Source organism: Podarcis cretensis (assembly GCF_951804945.1).
Source record: "Podarcis cretensis genome assembly, chromosome: 16".
In the NCBI taxonomy this organism is placed as follows: Eukaryota; Metazoa; Chordata; class Lepidosauria; order Squamata; family Lacertidae; genus Podarcis; species Podarcis cretensis.
In genome coordinates, this window is record NC_137186.1 from 40,046,849 (window position 1) to 40,063,467 (window position 16,619).

General features: G+C 46.2%; 1 protein-coding gene across 1 annotated transcript; it reads right to left on the bottom strand.

Moving 5' to 3' along the window:
* Positions 1 to 260: 260 nt before the first annotated feature.
* DDX55 (DEAD-box helicase 55) lies at positions 261 to 14,173 on the bottom strand. Its single transcript, XM_079956777.1, has 14 exons — positions 14,007 to 14,173; positions 11,902 to 11,952; positions 11,727 to 11,813; positions 9,935 to 10,026; positions 9,764 to 9,826; positions 8,577 to 8,726; positions 7,857 to 8,046; positions 7,280 to 7,362; positions 5,691 to 5,822; positions 5,017 to 5,109; positions 4,687 to 4,801; positions 3,392 to 3,560; positions 1,427 to 1,719; positions 261 to 468 (listed from the first exon to the last, which is right to left on the bottom strand). Exons 1-14 carry the CDS (start codon positions 14,112 to 14,114, stop codon positions 319 to 321), a joined length of 1,776 nt encoding a protein of 591 aa, XP_079812903.1. The 5' UTR covers positions 14,115 to 14,173; the 3' UTR covers positions 261 to 318.
* Positions 14,174 to 16,619: the final 2,446 nt, after the last annotated feature.

Consider the following 16,619-nt stretch of genomic DNA (forward strand, 5'->3'; position numbering starts at 1 on the left):
CTTACTCGTAGCTTCCTGGCAAAGCCCACACTTTGCCAAACTCAATCCTTGGCACTTCCTGTTAAAAGAATCTCCTGTAGCAGGTCATCAACAGTCTGGCTCAGCAGGCGGTGGCTTCAAGTTGTCCCGATTGAAAGCTGTGCTGGCTGGGGCTCACAAGAGCTGAAGCCCAAATCATCTGCACGGCTCCAAGTTGAACAAGGCTGCTGTAACATAAGGCCCCAACAGCAACAATAGCAAGAGTGAAATGGCACTCAGTATGTGTATATAAAGTTTTATTTGTATCAAAAAGGAGAGTTCAGCTCGACATTTCACCCTTCAGTCTGAGCCTCCTGCCTGGGCCTCCTTCACGCCGTGCAGCAGCTTCTTCTCAAACTCCTCCTCACTGATTTTGCCCTTCTTGAGCCTTTTCAAGAGCCGCGTGTCCTGCAGGAGCTCCTCCATATCCTTATCCTCCACATCAGAACCCTGCAAGGAAAAGGGGGAGAAGACCAGAGCTTAGCAGGGCACAGAAATACTTGGGCAGCAACTGCCGGCATCATAATGACGTTATGCAAATCTATGGTGCAACTGCATTTGAAGGGCTGTCCTGGTCGCTTGACCTCAAAAAGGGTATTGTGGAGCTGGGGAAAGTTCAGAAAAGGGCCACCAAATGACCGACTCCCCTATTAGGAAAGGTTGCAGCGTTTGGGACTTTTTAGTTTGGAGAAAAGGCAAGTAAGAGGCGAGATGACAGAAGTTTATAAAACTATGCAGGGCATTGAGAAAGCAGGTAGTGGAATTCCCCTCTCTCCTAACATTGGAACTCGTGGACACCCAGTGAAGCTGAATGTTGGAAGATTTTGGGTGGATAAATGAAAGTGCTTCATGCAGCACATAGTCAAATATGGAACCCTTAGATGATTTTAAAATAGGAGAAGAGGGATCCTAGCCATGGTGGCTTGGCTCTGCCTCCACAGTTGGGAGGCAGCAATGCTTCTGAATACCAATTGCTGGAAGCCGCAGGAGGGAAGAGCTCTTGTGCTCAGGTCCTGTTGGAAGGTTTCTCAAAAGAAGCATCTGGGTGGCCTCTGTGAGAAGAGGATGCGGGACTAGGTGGCCACTGGGCTGATCCAGCAGGCTCTCCTGATGTTCTTATGACAGACACATAGTTCCAGCTTCCCCCAAACAACTGCACCAAGCCCTCTGCTGCTCCTAGTATTTCTTTTCAGTCAAGACTGGCTCTCAAAAAAGCAGCTTGCAATTAAAATCCACAAGAAAAGATTCAACATGCTAGGTAGATGTGGAGGTGTTGAACTGTAGTTAAGGCAATTAAACTCTACCCAGAGTAGACCCACTGAAATTAATGACTCTTTATTCTCAATAGGTCTACTAGCCCTAGATGCAATCAAAAAATAAAATAAACATGGTAGAACACTCCCCTCACCTCCTCTCTTTTCCTTTTGGCTGTCATTTTCTTCTTCTTCTCTTTCTTTGATTTCTGCTTGGACCAGGCTTTGTTGCGGGTGAATTTTCTCTGCCCACCGTGCTCCTGCCACTCCTTCCTTCGCTGCTCCAACAGCTTTTGCCTCTGTTTTTCTCTGTTCTTGTCCTTGAAGGCAATCGTGTCCGTGTCAATATCAACAGGCGTGAAGTCCGAAAAGCACTTGCCTTTCAGCTCCGGCATCCGTGGCATCTTCAGCAAACCAAAACCGCGGGCCAGGCTACTAAAGTCCAAGTCTGTTGAGGGGGGCGGGGGAGAAGAGAGGGAGAAAAATATATGGATGGATCAAGCCACATACAGAAACCATGTGACAAAGCAGAGACTACACAGGCCAGCTGGGATGTCACAATAAAACAGGGACCACCAAGCTTTTGGGGGCCAGTGAGCACATTTGGAATTTAGAGAAAGTACCTTGGGCGCCAGTCACAAAATGGCTGGTGATGGGTATGTGGCATTACATGAAATGGGGAGAAAGAGAGGCAGACTGACAAAAATGGTTCAAGCATGCCCCACTCGTGCCCCAATGGAGAAAGCACCTGCATCAGCCACCTCCATTCTTGCTCGCAGAGTATCTCCTTGCACCCGCCCTCTGTGGAGAATGGGAGGGAGAGTGCTCGATTTGGGAGAAGCTCAGCCACTGCAAACAAGAAAATTAGCAGGTAAAGAGTCTTGTGGATTGTGAATTTTTGAAGGGATAATTCATGGGAGGTGCCATAGACAGGTCGGCTATTGGCGCCCATGGGATAAACCATGGTTCACTGTCCTCCTTTAAAAGAAAATACTCTACAAAAAAAGTATAATATACAGAGTTGCTGGTTCCTGATAGGGAAAAATACACATTTTAATAATTGTGTGATGAGAAACTGCTTAAGTACACATTGCAGATCGAAATACTTTTGAGTATTTTGAGTATCCCAAAATACTTTGGGAGGAGCATTAGCAGGCCCTGGGCTCATGTTATGCCCCCTTCCTCTCCTCAGATATGGCTGTGAGGAGATGAGAAACTTCCATTTCCGATAAACTTAGGAGTAGTGTTAACATCAGAACCATACCTTGCGGTTTCATCTTAACTTACTGTGGGGCCTGCAGTCTGCCTGAGCCAGGCATCTCTCCTGGGAGTGACAAGGTGGCTCTGACGCCTGCAGGCTCTGTGCTGCCCAAAACAGCAGCGTGGGGCTTGCTTCTGGCCGCCGCCTCTCAGTCACCCTACAGCTGAAGGGGGGGGGGCAAGGCTCTGCACAGCACACTCTGCCCCCCCCCCCGGACACCCAAGCGACTAGCTACGCTGCTGATAAACATGCTGACTTCACAACACATGATTTGAAGTTGGCTTGTTTCCACAAACCATAATTAAAATCAACCAGTTTGCTCGGTTTGCATGAAATGACAAGCTGTGGTTAATCAAAGCCAAAAGCTTAGGCTTTAGACTTCTTCCTCATGGCCTTGGCGGAGACGGAAAGGAGAAGACAAAGCTTGTGAGAAGCTACGTCTCTAGCCAGAGACAGAGGTCAAGAAGGGGCAGCGCAGCTTAGGAGTAGAGTATTTGCTTTCAATACAGAAGGTTCCGGGTTCAATCTAGGGTGAGGAGCAAGACAAATTTAATAAATAAATTATAAATCTCTAGGTAAAGGCTAGGAATGTCCCCTGTCTGAAACTTTAAGAAAGCCACTGCCAGGAAGCATTGTCTACATTGCACTAAATGGGCCAATGGTCTGACTCAGTAAAAAGCAACATATGCCAGCAGGGGCCCTTCCAGATGTTTTCGACTAGAACTCCCTGATGCCTGGGCTGATGATGGGAAGTTGTGGAAGGTACCAGGTTGGTGACAGCTGCCATAGAGCATTCCTGAATCAAAACGGCCAGTAGAAAACACACACCACACACACACACACCCCTAGTGCAAATTACCTTTCATCCTGAAGATTAGGTTGCACTCGTGTTTGGCATAAGCCTGCACGTAAGATACAAAGGCCTTCATCCCCTTCTCATAGAAAGCTCTGTCAGCCAGACTGAGAGACTTCAGCTTCGGCAGGACATCTGCCACGTTGCTCTGCAGTTTCATTTCCTGCATGGGACACTGTCAAGAGGAGTCCAGTTTCAAATTATCTGAAACAAGACACTGGGAGTGCACCCCTTAATTCAACTACTTTTAAATACGACATACCATGTGAAGAATTTTGCAAGTCAGAAGACTTTTTCTGCACATCATCTTTGCCCCCCAAAAAGCTTGCCAAAGATTTGTGCAGAAGGGAGAATTTCTGAAGGTGCATTTCCCCCCACTAGGAGTACTGCATAAGCAGGAAAAGTCACACCTGTCAATAATTACTTATTTATTAATTTCATTTATTGTCTCCCATAGAGCATCCCAAAGCAGTAAGACAACAATTTCACATCTAATAGAGAGGCAGACTAGGATACAAATCTCCACATAAAAGACCCATTGGAAAAGGAAGTCCAATAGGCACCGAGGGGACAGCGGCGTAGCGTGGGTTGTCAGCACCCGGGGCAAGGCAAGTAATTTGCACCCCCTAACCCCTAACCTGCCACCGCTGCCAGCTTCTTCTTGCTGCTGCCTGGGCTGGTCAGGTGTGGTTCTCTCCCGCGCTCAGCGCTGCGCTGGGCTGGGCGGCTGCTGCACTGTCCCTCCCCCAGATAGTCCCTCCCTCGCTCTCTCTCCGCTCCGCACCGCAACGCACGCCTGGCACCCTCCCCCTCCACAGTGGGCGGCGACCCGGCAGCTCGGATCAGATTCGCACAGACAGCACTGCAGTGAGAGAGAGTGAGTGAGCCAGGTAGGGGCAGAGAGCTGCGAGTGCGAGCGCGCCCCCCCAAAATGTTGCGCCCGGTGCGGCTGGCCCCCTCTGCACCCCCGCTACGCCACTGCGAGGGGAAGCAGAAGGCACCTGTTTCTGACACATTCTGAAAAGCAGGTGCCACCACACTAAAGGCTTCATCCCTACACTGTACAGAACAGATCTAGTAAGACAGAACTGCAGAAGGCCCTCACCTGCAGAGCACAGTGCATGGTTACATATACAAGGAGTGAGACAATCTTTTAGGTTTCCTGGTCCCTAAAAGATGTAGAGGACTTTGTAGAACAGTCAATATTCCTTCCCCATCACAGATTATTCAGGAACTGCATTCTCAGTGGAACCTAGAAGCATTCTCCCTTTCCATTTTTGAAAACAGAGAAGCCCACGCACCTTTTGGTTAATGGCTAGAAAACTGATGTAGGCTTCTTCCATGGGAAGCAGGAAGACAAGTGCGCTGCCCAAGTGCCCGATGCGTGCAGTGCGGCCACAGCGATGAACGAAGGCACTGGAACAGCGGGAGAAAGTGGTTCAACACAAGGAAAAGGAACACCTCCTTGGAGGAAAGCACAGGCCCCCACATTTGTATGCTATCACTGCTGAGCTCAGCAGACCCTTTACTTCCCACTTTTTTGCAGCCATGAACCAGAGTGGCCATTAAAGATTGGCGGCATTCTTAAAGAGAAGGGGAGAAAGGGGAGAAAGGGGAGAAACACTCAGTACCTTGCATTGCTTGGAGGGTCACACTGCAAAACCCAGTTCACCTCTGGAATGTCTATGCCTCGGGCCATCACATCGGTGCAAACCAGAATGCCACTAAGAAATCATGGGAAAATGCAAAGTTTTAGGAGGGGACGGAAATAAAACTGAAATAACCTAGTGATTCTCCCAACTTAATTGGCTCCCATATGCAGAACGTTGGTCCTGCAACAAAAAGGTGCAGCATGGAGCAGCGCTGATCAGGAATCCAGCCACTCTATTTCCCCTTCCCACCTAAAAAAAATCTATCACCGTTCTGTAGCCACAGTGTTTTTGAGCCCTGCCTGCCTGCCCGGCTGCCACTTTTAGGGTTTGTTTTCTAAAGATGCTTGGGACTTCTGCAAACCCTTGAGTCTGCTGATATCTCCCTGTTGTAAATGGATGGGACTATTTTGGCTACAGAAGAATCGACAGTTGCAGACTGAACATTAGAAATAGAGGAAATGACCCTGAAGCAAACAAACCTGAAGTCTTAGCAGTTTTTCCAACAGTCTTACACCTAAATCATATATATATGTGTTGGGGGGGTGCGTGAGAGAGAGAGAGAGAGAGAGAGAGAGAGAGAGAGAGAGAGAGATGCACACACACACATATTTCTAGCAGTTGGCTAAACCAGTCCTTATGAAAATGCATCTCACCTTGGAAGTTTCCGGAACTCCGTGAAGATCCTATTCCGTTTGTGTTTCATTTTCCCATGGATGCACATTATTTTCACATTCTTAATCAAGGATTCCAAAGTCTTCCCAAAATACTCCACGCAAGCGCAGGTACTGGAAGTATAAACAAAATGCCACAAAATGGGTCAGCTTTGCGATTCTTCATTTTTGATGGCCTAAAGGCCAAGATCCAAAGAGTGGTGAAACTACTTTGACCAGAGCTCAAAGCAGAAGAGTATGATTACCTCAGAGTATTGCAGACGAAGGAGCTGAAGCTGGAAAAGAGCAGCTTCCTTGAGGCCATGCTCTACCAGAGTAGTTAAAAATCTAAATGAATCAGTCCCTCTACACCTGTCTTCCACGCCCCCAAGCAGGGCCTTCCCCCTTCAAGCTGAGTTTCCCAGCAGTGCCCCATGCCACAGAGGCAATAGGGAACCTTGACTTGTTACAACAGGAATTGTGAACCTCCAGTGTTGCTGGACATCCCAACCCTCACCAGCACCAACCAGGATGGCCGATGGTTGAGAATGATGGGAGCTGGAGTCCAGAAGGTACTGTATTGGCCTGAATATAAGCCTCACTTTTTCCCAAATTCTGACAGTGAAAAGTGCGGCTTAAATTCGTGACCTTACAAAAATTGGCTTTTACAATATCGCTGCTGAAACAGACATACGGTAAAACGGAAAGGGTGTGAGTGCCTGCGGAATTTTAAGGGAGCGACTTATATCCGGGTATTGTCTTTTTTTCTTTCCCCCCCTTGAATTTTAAAGGTGAGACTTATATTCAGGCCAATACGGTAATTCTGAGGACACCCCTTTAGCTACTGAGCCAACAAATTAGAGTGCTTGGGGTGGTAGACAGTTCTATTTTTAAAACAAAACAAAACCAAAAACATTTCTGTATGTGTTTCAATCTACTTTCCTTTTCTCAATGCTGAATGAGACATTGATCACATCATGGGCATTTCTTTCCCGGATGAAGATATATCTGAACAGCTAAGGATGGGGAATGGGACGCAGGTGGCGCTGTGGGTTAAAGCCTCAGCGCCTAGGACTTGCCGATCGAAAGGTCGGCGGTTCGAATCCCTGCGGCGGGGTGCGCTCCCGCTGCTCGGTCCCAGCGCCTGCCAACCTAGCAGTTCGAAAGCACCTCCGGGTGCAAGTAGATAAATAGGGACCGCTTACCAGCGGGAAGGTAAACGGCGTTTCCGTGTGCGGCTCTGGCTCTGGCTCTGGCTCTGGCTCTGGCCAGAGCAGCGATGTCACGCTGGCCACGTGACCCGGAAGTGTCTCCGGACAGCGCTGGCCCCTGGCCTCTTAAGTGAGATGGGCGCACAACCCCAGAGTCTGTCAAGACTGGCCCGTATGGGCAGGGGTACCTTTACCTTTACCTTTTTAAGGGTGGGGAACCTGTTCTGTCCCCCCCCCCACATTGCTGGACCCCCAACTCCCATCAGCCCCAGCCATTATGTTCAATAGTCTGGAATGATGGGGCTTAGGGGCCAGCAAAATCTGGAGGGCCACAGATTGCCCCAGCCCTGTGTTAAAGGATCTCCCTGCCCTTAGCATCACCTGAAAAAGACAAGGTGTTTTTCTGCCTTGTGTTGGCGAAGGAAGTGGACCAGCTGGTTAAATTTTTCTTCTGCTTTGCAGATCTAAAAAGAGGAGGACAGAAACATAAAGAGGAGGACAGAAACATAAAGAGGCAGGGATAAATAGATGGCAGCAGGAAGCAACAAAACACAACAAACACCAGAGCCGATCAAAGCCCTCCTTAAAACCCTTTTCAAGATCAATCTGAAAGCTTCCCTTTAGACTGCAACTGTTAGCCAAAAAAATTTTTTTTAAAAAAAATCTCAATTACAGTCATACCTTGGTTTTCAAACAGAATCCGTTCTAGAAGTCCATTCGACTTCCGAAAATGTTCAAAAACCAAGGCACAGCTTCTGACTGGCTGCAGGAGTTACAGGGTTATAACCAACAAAGCTGTCCTAGTTGGGCAAGGACAATGGACTTTCGCAATGGACTTTCTCCTTCCTCTCCCTTTCTCATCTCCCACAGAAACCTCTGCTTGAGAGAGCTGGGGGAGACTCCCAGAACCTGACATGGCTGAAGGGAGCTTCCGGGGTTACTATAGAGCCATCCTCACCATGTAGTAGTTTTGGAGGCGGGTGGGAGTCTTCTGAGTATTGCTCGCTGCCATTCCCTTCTCCTTCACCGAGATGCGGACAGGGTTCCGGAGACCAGCCCTCACCAGGTTCTCGACTTCTTGAGTTTGAGTTGCCGAAAAGAGCCCCGTTCGTCTCTGCTTGGGTAACAAGTCCAGAATGGTATTTAAACTGCAAGCGAACACAGTTAGAAAGGTCAGAAGAGCTCTTCTGAATCAAGGCCAAAGATACACAAGGGGAGAACTTTATTCAGTCTTCATTTTAAAGGAAACCAAGCTAACGCTAATGATATGGATTAACATGTAGATAAAAACAGTCATCGTTTGGATTGTGCACTTCTCCAAATTGTGCAATGCAGTTTTGGTTTAAAAATGCATATATTCTGTTTTAGAGTGGGAATGTGTACAAAATGTATGTTTCAGGGACAAGTACATGCACAATGTTTGCTTTAGGGGGAAATGCATACAATTTAAACAAATGTTTGGGTAGTATTTTTAAAAGCCACAGAAAGCAAGATGGAATGAACTCAACACCAGCAAAACTGTCACAGAATGGCAATAAACTGATCCATCCATCCATACTTCTTAGTGCTCAATCAGATGTCTTGCAATTTAACTATTATGAAATTTATAATCCAGCTCAAGAGCAGGCAACAATCAAAAGTGCTGGTGGAAGGTCCCCCTTACTCCCAAAGCAAATACCTTGCTTCAAAGCCCATATCCAGAAGCCGGTCTGCTTCATCCAAGACCAAAACATCCAGAGATTTCACAGAGCTGGCCAAATCCAGCCCATCCGATTTTCTCCTGAACATGTCCTCCAAACGGCCTGGAGTAGCTACCAAGATGTGTCCACTGTTGGGTATAGAGGGGGAAACCTCATTTTTATGGTTGGCTTGGGGGAAAGTTCATAACTGCAGGGAAAGTCACAGGAGAGTCCAATCTTATTGGAACTGGGATCAATACAATCAAGAAAGAAATGAAGAAGGAAAAGGAGATGTTCTTTGTCTGTGCACTAGCATATATCACAAACACAGCTGCCACCTCTTCCTCCCCCTTGCACAAAAACCTTTTACTCCACTGCCACCAAGCTCTTGCTGAATGCTTGAGAAGCCCAAAATGCAAATAATGAGAACCAAAGTGACATTTTCAAATCTTATGACTTCTAAGCTCCTGTTGGTGCTCCAGTATTAATAGGAGAGAACAAAATATGAAAGCATGTCAAAAACTGCTTTTGTGAAATTCCACTGAAATTAAGCTAGTCAACCATGTGCTTAGAATCTTAGGATTGTAGAGTTGAAAGGGAATGCAGAAATCTTTTTTGCCCAACATGGGGCTCAAACCCACAACCCTGATGTTAACAGCCTCATGCTCTACTAACTGAGCTATCAGAGATCAAATTATTACTAGGACCCACAAGGATCAAATGGCACAGCACTGTCCATACCCAATGGACAGATAGGGGCTGGGGAGTTGCTATAATAAATCTCAATAATACCTAAAGATACAAAAAAATAGTATCAATAACCACCAACCCCCTCCCCCCAAAAAAACCTAAATAAGAGTTTGTTCAGCAGCCTCAGCTTTTGCAGCTGGAGTCAAGTCAGGGCCCCACCCTCCCAGGTCGGGTGGGAAAAGGCCAGCAAGGCAGGGACCAAGTCTCCCAAGACACACAGCCAAGATGGTCCTATGATGTATCATTGCTTTTCTCCTATATTTACACTGGGACAAACTGGTTGAATAATCCCAAGTGCAGATCCATGGAATTGCTACTGAGCTAGGATTCTACCCAGAAAATGCAGGACACATAGTAATTTCAAACTCGAAGGAATTCAGAAAATCTGATGCCCAAGTAGTAAGATTTCAGAAGCGCTGGCCAGTCAGCAACTCACCCTCGTTCTTTGAATCTTTCTACATCTTCCATGGGATTCTTTCCGCCGATTAGAAGGCACTGGCTGAAACAAAGCACACACATGCTATTCAAAAAAGCCACCAGAGTGAGCCATCGTGCCCAGCTTCTTAGCAATCAGAATCATTTATGTAAGAATCATTTACATTATTACCTAAACTGTGGGAAATACTTTGTGAAATGGGATATCACTTCGTCTATTTGAATGGCAAGCTCTCGGGTGGGAGTGATGACGACAGCACCAACCTGAAACATCAGAAAGAAAATGGGAGGGAAATATACAGGCCAACTATTCTCTTCAATGCAATCCGCTCCTCCATCCTGAACAAATGCAGCTGGTAGCACTTCCGGTGGATTTGAACTGAATTGAGGTGATGGCAGAGTGGCTGAGGATCCAGAGAAATGCAGATGGCAAGGGGCTCAACACACTTTGAGCTCCTTATGTATGGCTGTCAAATAGGAGTGAATCAAAAGCTGCTACACCATAGCTGTTTGGCTGGATGTGCCACTACTGCTGCCTCTCTGCTTCTGGGGAACGAAGTAGCCTGTGGCTACCTGCCAGAGACAGGAGAGGTTTGCAGCTGTGGAGCACTTTTCTTTAGACAAGGAGGTGGTGTTAGAAAACAAGCTTGCTCCATCTTCCATGCAACAGCCCATTACAGTGGTGCCCCGCAAGACGAACGCCTCGCAAGACGAACACCTCGCAAGACTAAAGGGTTTTCCGTTTTGGAGGCGCTTCGCAAAACGAATTTCCCTATAGGCTTGCTTCGCAAGTTTTGCTTTTACGAGACTTTCCGACTTTTTTTTCCTTCCCCCCCCCTTTTTCTAAGCCACTAAGCCACTTATCAGCTGATCCGCTAAGCCGCTAAGCCGCTAAAAGCCGCTAAAAGCGCTAATCCGCTAAGCCGTCAATGGGCTTGCTTCGCAAGAGGAAAAAACCGCTAGATGAAGAGAATCACGGAATGGATTCTTTTCGTATTGCGAGGCACCACTGTAGATTTCTGAAGATAGCTATCATATCTCCTCTGTCTCCTTTTTACCATGCTAAACATATGAAGTTAAGCTGCTTCGTATTGATCAAACCCTTAGTCCATCCAACTCAGTATGGTCCACACCACAGGTAGCCAATCTCATGGGTGACCTCAACTCCCATCATACCTCTGACCATTAGCCATGCTGGCTGAGGCTAATGGGAATTAAGGTGTAACAACATCTAGAGGCCAGCAGATTGGCTTGATCTATACTGACTACACTGACTGGCAGTGGTTCTCCAGGGTTTGAAGATTTGAACCCAGATCCTTTTGCATACAAAGCAGATGCCTTACCACTGAGCTATGACTCCTCCCTCAAGGAACTGCACATGGTGACTTGCTTACCTGCTCCTGCCAGAAATTAAAGCACTCCACAGCCACAGCCTCCTTTCATCTCAGACAAATGGCTTCAACACACCTTGATTCCCAAGAAGAAATGGCAGTGATGGACAGTCAAGTGACTCTAACATTGCAGCTTTTGAACTGCTGCTATGCTACAGTCAAATGTTCGCTGAAGAGAAACCTCAGAGATCACAGCACTTTCAGTCTCGTTATTTCAGTCTTCCTCTGCCCTAAGACTGCAAATTATGGTTCACAGTGGAATGCACTAGGTAAGAAAACCACTCTTAGGTCAGATGTAGGTAAACCATCTACAACTGTGAACCACCTTGAGACCTCTGGGTATAGGGCGGTATATAAATTAAATATATAAATAAGCCCTTAGAACACTAGAAATAAGCTATGTAAGTGACAAGTCTTTTTCGCTAGCCCTCTGCAGAAAACAGAAATGAAATACCAATGTTCTTAGGCACCAGCATAAGAGACCTTTGGCTCCTGGGAACCAATTACTCAAAACTATTCTCCCAATCTTCCTATTTTTTAAAAGCAGGGCAGAAAAGAACAGTGACATTTTACCTGCATTTTCCTGAGCTTTTCTTCCCGTCGGAGAAGAATTTCTATGATTGGAATAACAAAAGCTAAAGTTTTTCCACTGCCAGTTACCTGCAGACATGAAAGCAAGAGACATCAAAAATAGTTCTTTCAGCAAAAGGCCAAAAGTCACAGGGAAGTTGAGCAGCAAGACACTTACCGCCTCAGCTGCCACATCCTTATTTGTCATAAACAAAGGAATCGTTGCAGACTAGAAGAGAGGCAGAAGTGTAAAAAAAGGATTATTATTTCATTTTTAAAATTTAGTCCCTCTGTAATTTTCAAAAGGAACTCAAGATGGCTAACTAATCCAAGCATTCCAACAATATTAAAATATGTAACAATCCACATTCCAACGCCCATCAAGAAATCAAGGTATTCACATAAAAACCTATAATAAATTTCCAAAAACGGTCAACATAACTAAAATATCAAACAAAAACAAGAAAAAGAAATTACGGGGCAATGCTAAGTGACAGGATAGGGAACCTGTAACCTGCCAATGTTGTTGGACACCAATTCCCATCAGCCTCAGCTAGCCGCGACAATGGGCAGGGATGATGGAAGTTGCAGTCCAACAACTTATAAAGAGTCACAAACCCACAAACCTTGTTTTAAAGAGAACTGCAGGCAGAGGGAATATTGGGGAAATGATCTTTCTATTAAAGCAGATGCTGCTGCTGCTGGAACCTTAAGTCTTTTATTTTATTACATAAATTTATTACATTGGCACTTGCTCTGCTGCCTGTTTGGTGCCTATTGAAGACCTTCCTCTTTCCACAAGCCTTTTACGCTTTCCCAGTCTGCATCTGTACAGTGGTACCTCGGGTTACAGACACTTCAGGTTACAGACTCCGCTAACCCAGAAATAGTACCTTGGGTTAAGAATTTTGCTTCAGAGAGCTTTGAAAAATTAAAGAATAGGGTGCAAGACTGGTTTCATTATGCTCAAATTCAAGAGGTTTTTAAGTCAGACAAAAAAATAGGATTCCAGGTGGAAAAATCGAAATTAGAGACAGAACTGTTAGAACCTAAGACCAAGGCGCTTTCGAGAATGTATAACTTGCTGCTTAAATGGAACACCCAGGATGAGATAGTCAAATCAGCCATGATAAAATGGGCTCAGGATATTGGGTACAACATTATGTTAGAAGACTGGGAAAGGTTATGGACCACTGGAATGAAATTCACGGCATGTAATGCCCTGAAGGAAAATATTATGAAAATGATATATAGGTGGTACATGACCCCAGCCAAACTTGCAAAAATATATCATCGGTCTGATAATAAATGTTGGAAATGTAAGGAGGCTGAAGGGACATTCTTTCATCTTGTGGTTTTCATCAATGTGGTTTCATGGTGTTTATGTACGAGGCACAGCCCTCTCGATCTTCATGTTGGGCACCCCTGGCTCTCCGCTGCTTGTGGTGGCGGCGTTGGCAGCGTGGGGACCAGCTAGAGAGCCCTGTTGGTTGATGTGGCCGTGGCGCTTGCCATCTTGCTTGATGTGGCCATCTTGCCATCTTGCTTGCCATCTTGCTTGATGTGGCCGTGGCGCTTGCCATCTTGCCTTGCCAGAAGACAAGCATACTTACTTTTGAGTAAAGATACATAGGACTGCAAAGGTACACAATCAACTACTCTGAAAGCAGAACTTACTTACAGTGGTACCTCTGGTTACGTACTTAATTTGTTCCGGAGGTCTGTTCTTAATCTGAAACTGTTCTTAACCTGAAGCACCATTTTAGCTAATGGGGCCTCCCGCTGATGCGCGATTTCTGTTCTCATCCTGAAGCAAAGTTCTTAACCCAAGGTACTATTTCTGGGTTAGCAGAGTCTGTAACCTGGAGCGTATGTAACCTGGAGTATCTGTAACCCGAGGTACCACTGTATTTCTAACTCACACTTTTCCACAACCATCTTCAAGCCAGGATGCAACATAATTAATATTCCATCCAAGAGCCATGATTTAAAGGGGGGGGGGCACCAGTAACAAGAGCAATACATGCCAGAGAGAGTGGGTTTGGTGCAAAAATCCAGGCTCATTTGGGTTGGAGGCTTTGCATTACACATATACATCTATATACCTAGATAAACACACATATGCATGACACACAGCGCTCACAAGCATGCTGGCTCTCATCTCTTTTAAGGAAAGAATGACAGAAGTGTGGCGCTGGAAGGGACCTCGGGAGTCATCTAGTCCACCCCCTTCCCGAGGAGGGAGATCAGAGCCAGCTCCCTTTCCGGGTCCCCGCTGCCTACCTGCACCGGCGTCATGTGCGTGAAGCCCAGCTCCCGCAAGGCCCGTCCCACGCCAGGGCTCAGCCGGACGGGCAGCGAGTCCCAAGTTCCCTCGGTCACCGTCTCCATGCTCCCGGGCGCGCAGCTCCCCGTCCCCGCGCGGCGGCCAATCCGCGTCCGCCCTTCCTGCGGCCCCCCACCGGGCAGGCGTCCTCCGCCTTAAGCGGCCCTTCCGGGAAACAGAACTGCGGAACTTGAGTTCCGCGTCAGCGCTGAGCGAGAACAGCTCCGTGGGATCACAGTTTGTTTCCTTTAAAATCCTGCTGAGTTACCCATTCCTGCAAAACTCTGGAATCCACAGCTCATTGTCAACAGACACGGGTGTCAGTAGTGGGATACGAACCATTCTTCCATTCAGAGACCAGAACAGAGCCAGAAGTACGAATGGCTGTGAAAAGACCCAAAAGTTTTGGAGGAAAGTTCATTTCGAAATGAAAAAATGTAAAAAAAAAAAACAACTAAATTTGCATTGGACCCCAAAACTATGTCATTGGGAATGACTCCTTCAGCTACTGTATTGTGGAAATCGTCAGTGAAACTATTTAGTTATATGACCACAGCAGTCAGAGTGGTGTTGGCTAACATATAGAATCATAGAATCCTAGAGTTGGAAGAGACCACAAGGGCCATCGAGTCCAACCCCCTGCCAAGCAGGAAACACCATCAGAGCACTCCTGACATATGGTTGTCAAGCCTCTGCTTAAAGACCTCCAAAGAAGGAGACTCCACCACACTCCTTGGCAGCACATTCCACTGCCGAACAGCTCTTACTGTCAGGAAGTTCTTCCTAATGTGTAGGTGGAATCTTCTTTCTTGTAGTTTGGAACCATTGCTCCGTGTCCGCTTCTCTGGAGCAGCAGAAAACAGCCTTTCTCCCTCCTCTATGTGACATCCTTTTATATATTTGAACATGGCTATCATATCACCCCTTAACCTCCTCTTCTCCAGGCTAAACATGCCCAGCTCCCTTAGCCGTTCCTCATAAGGCATCGTTTCCAGGCCTTTGACCATTTTGGTTGCCCTCCTCTGGACACGTTCCAGTTTGTCAGTGTCCTTCTTGAACTGTGGTGCCCAGAAATGGACACAGTACTCCAGGTGAGGTCTGACCAGAGCAGAATACAGTGGCACTATTACTTCCCTTGATCTAGATGCTATACTCCTATTGATGCAGCTCAGAATTGCATTGGCTTTTTTAGCTGCCGCGTCACACTGTTGGCTCATGTCAAGTTTGTGGTCCTGGAATAGATGCATGGAAAGAGAAACAATCAGAATATGCAGTAATGGCAAAACTCGCGAATTTAGTAAATGATAGACTCATGGCAGAACATTAAAAAACTTGAAATCTTTATAATTTGTATACAACTTAAGAGAACTGTAACAAAATGAACATTTGTATGGATTTGTATAATAGACCTTAGGTTACAAAAATATTTCCTGTTTAAAAATAGAAGCTTTGTGTGTATATGATAAAGAAATATATAGAAGAAGAAATCTTGTCTGTCTGATCTAGAAATGAAATCATAATTTAAAATAATTTTTGCTTTAGATTTTTATAATCATATATGGTATTTCTCCAATAGCAAACTACCTAGAATTGGAAATAATATTTAGTATACTAACCTTTGTTTAACTCTTGATAAATGTCAACTTGCTGAGTTATTTTGTACCATTGTGATTCAATGTTATATTTGCCAGCAGGCAGACCCAGCAATACAGAGTTTTGCTGCTTAGCAAGAGATTTGGGGAAGTTGCTCCCGTTCTTCACTGTGATCAGATTACACACTGAGTAGTCGTCTCCCGTTTACTGTGCAAGCAAGTCAGGCAGGCCGTAGCATGAGTACCTGCTAGCCATCTCATCCTAGGTCATCACCTCCTATGCAGCATCAGGCAGGTGAAGTCACTAACATCCATGGAAAAATATATACCTAAGGCGAATTCTGGGACTCCAGAATCCACAGATACCTGCACAGTCTCTAGCTCAGGTGTGGGGAACCTCTGGCCCTCCAGATGTTGCTGAACTCCTGCTTGCTGGAGCTGAGAGGAGTTGCAGTCTAGCAAGAGCTGGGGTGGCTAAAGGTTCCCCACACCTCACCAGAGGAAAAGGATTCTGCATATGCTCAGGAACACATTTGCCCTGCCGTCTTTGAAATGCTACATCCCCCTTGGAAATCAAGGATTGAGACTATCTGAGGTGGGGACTGGAACAGGCCTGCCTTTGAGGACTTGTTAATTTATTTTAGCACTCCTTTGGAAACAAGTAAGTATGTGCTTTTTGCAGTCAACTGGGCATATTTCCAAATGTGCATTCCGCAGAAAAACAACTGTGAAGCATTCATGTGCCCAATGTGTCCATGGCTCTGGAATTCATGTGCTCCCATGCCAGAGAGGTTTTATAAGCGAATTTGATGGTTCCTTTCCCCACTTAGGCCAGACAGGTCCCCAACGCGCCTGCCTTTAATGTTATGGCCCACCATTAAACTTGCATGCACCACGAAATGTGCCACCCACATGGAAAGAGCAGGCTGCATTTACCCTTTTCTCTCCCAATTTGAGTTCCACCTGAAAATTATGTGG

Coding starts and splice junctions, on each gene's coding strand:
- DDX55 (XM_079956777.1), bottom strand. CDS start 14,114: ATGGAGACGGTGACCGAGGGAACTTGGGACTCGCTGCCCGTCCGGCTG. Junction 11,814..11,901: donor AGGATGTGGCAGCTGAGGCG/GTAAGTGTCTTG, acceptor TCATGTCTGCAG/GTAACTGGCAGTGGAAAAAC. Junction 10,027..11,726: donor AAAAGCTCAGGAAAATGCAG/GTAAAATGTCAC, acceptor CTGATGTTTCAG/GTTGGTGCTGTCGTCATCAC.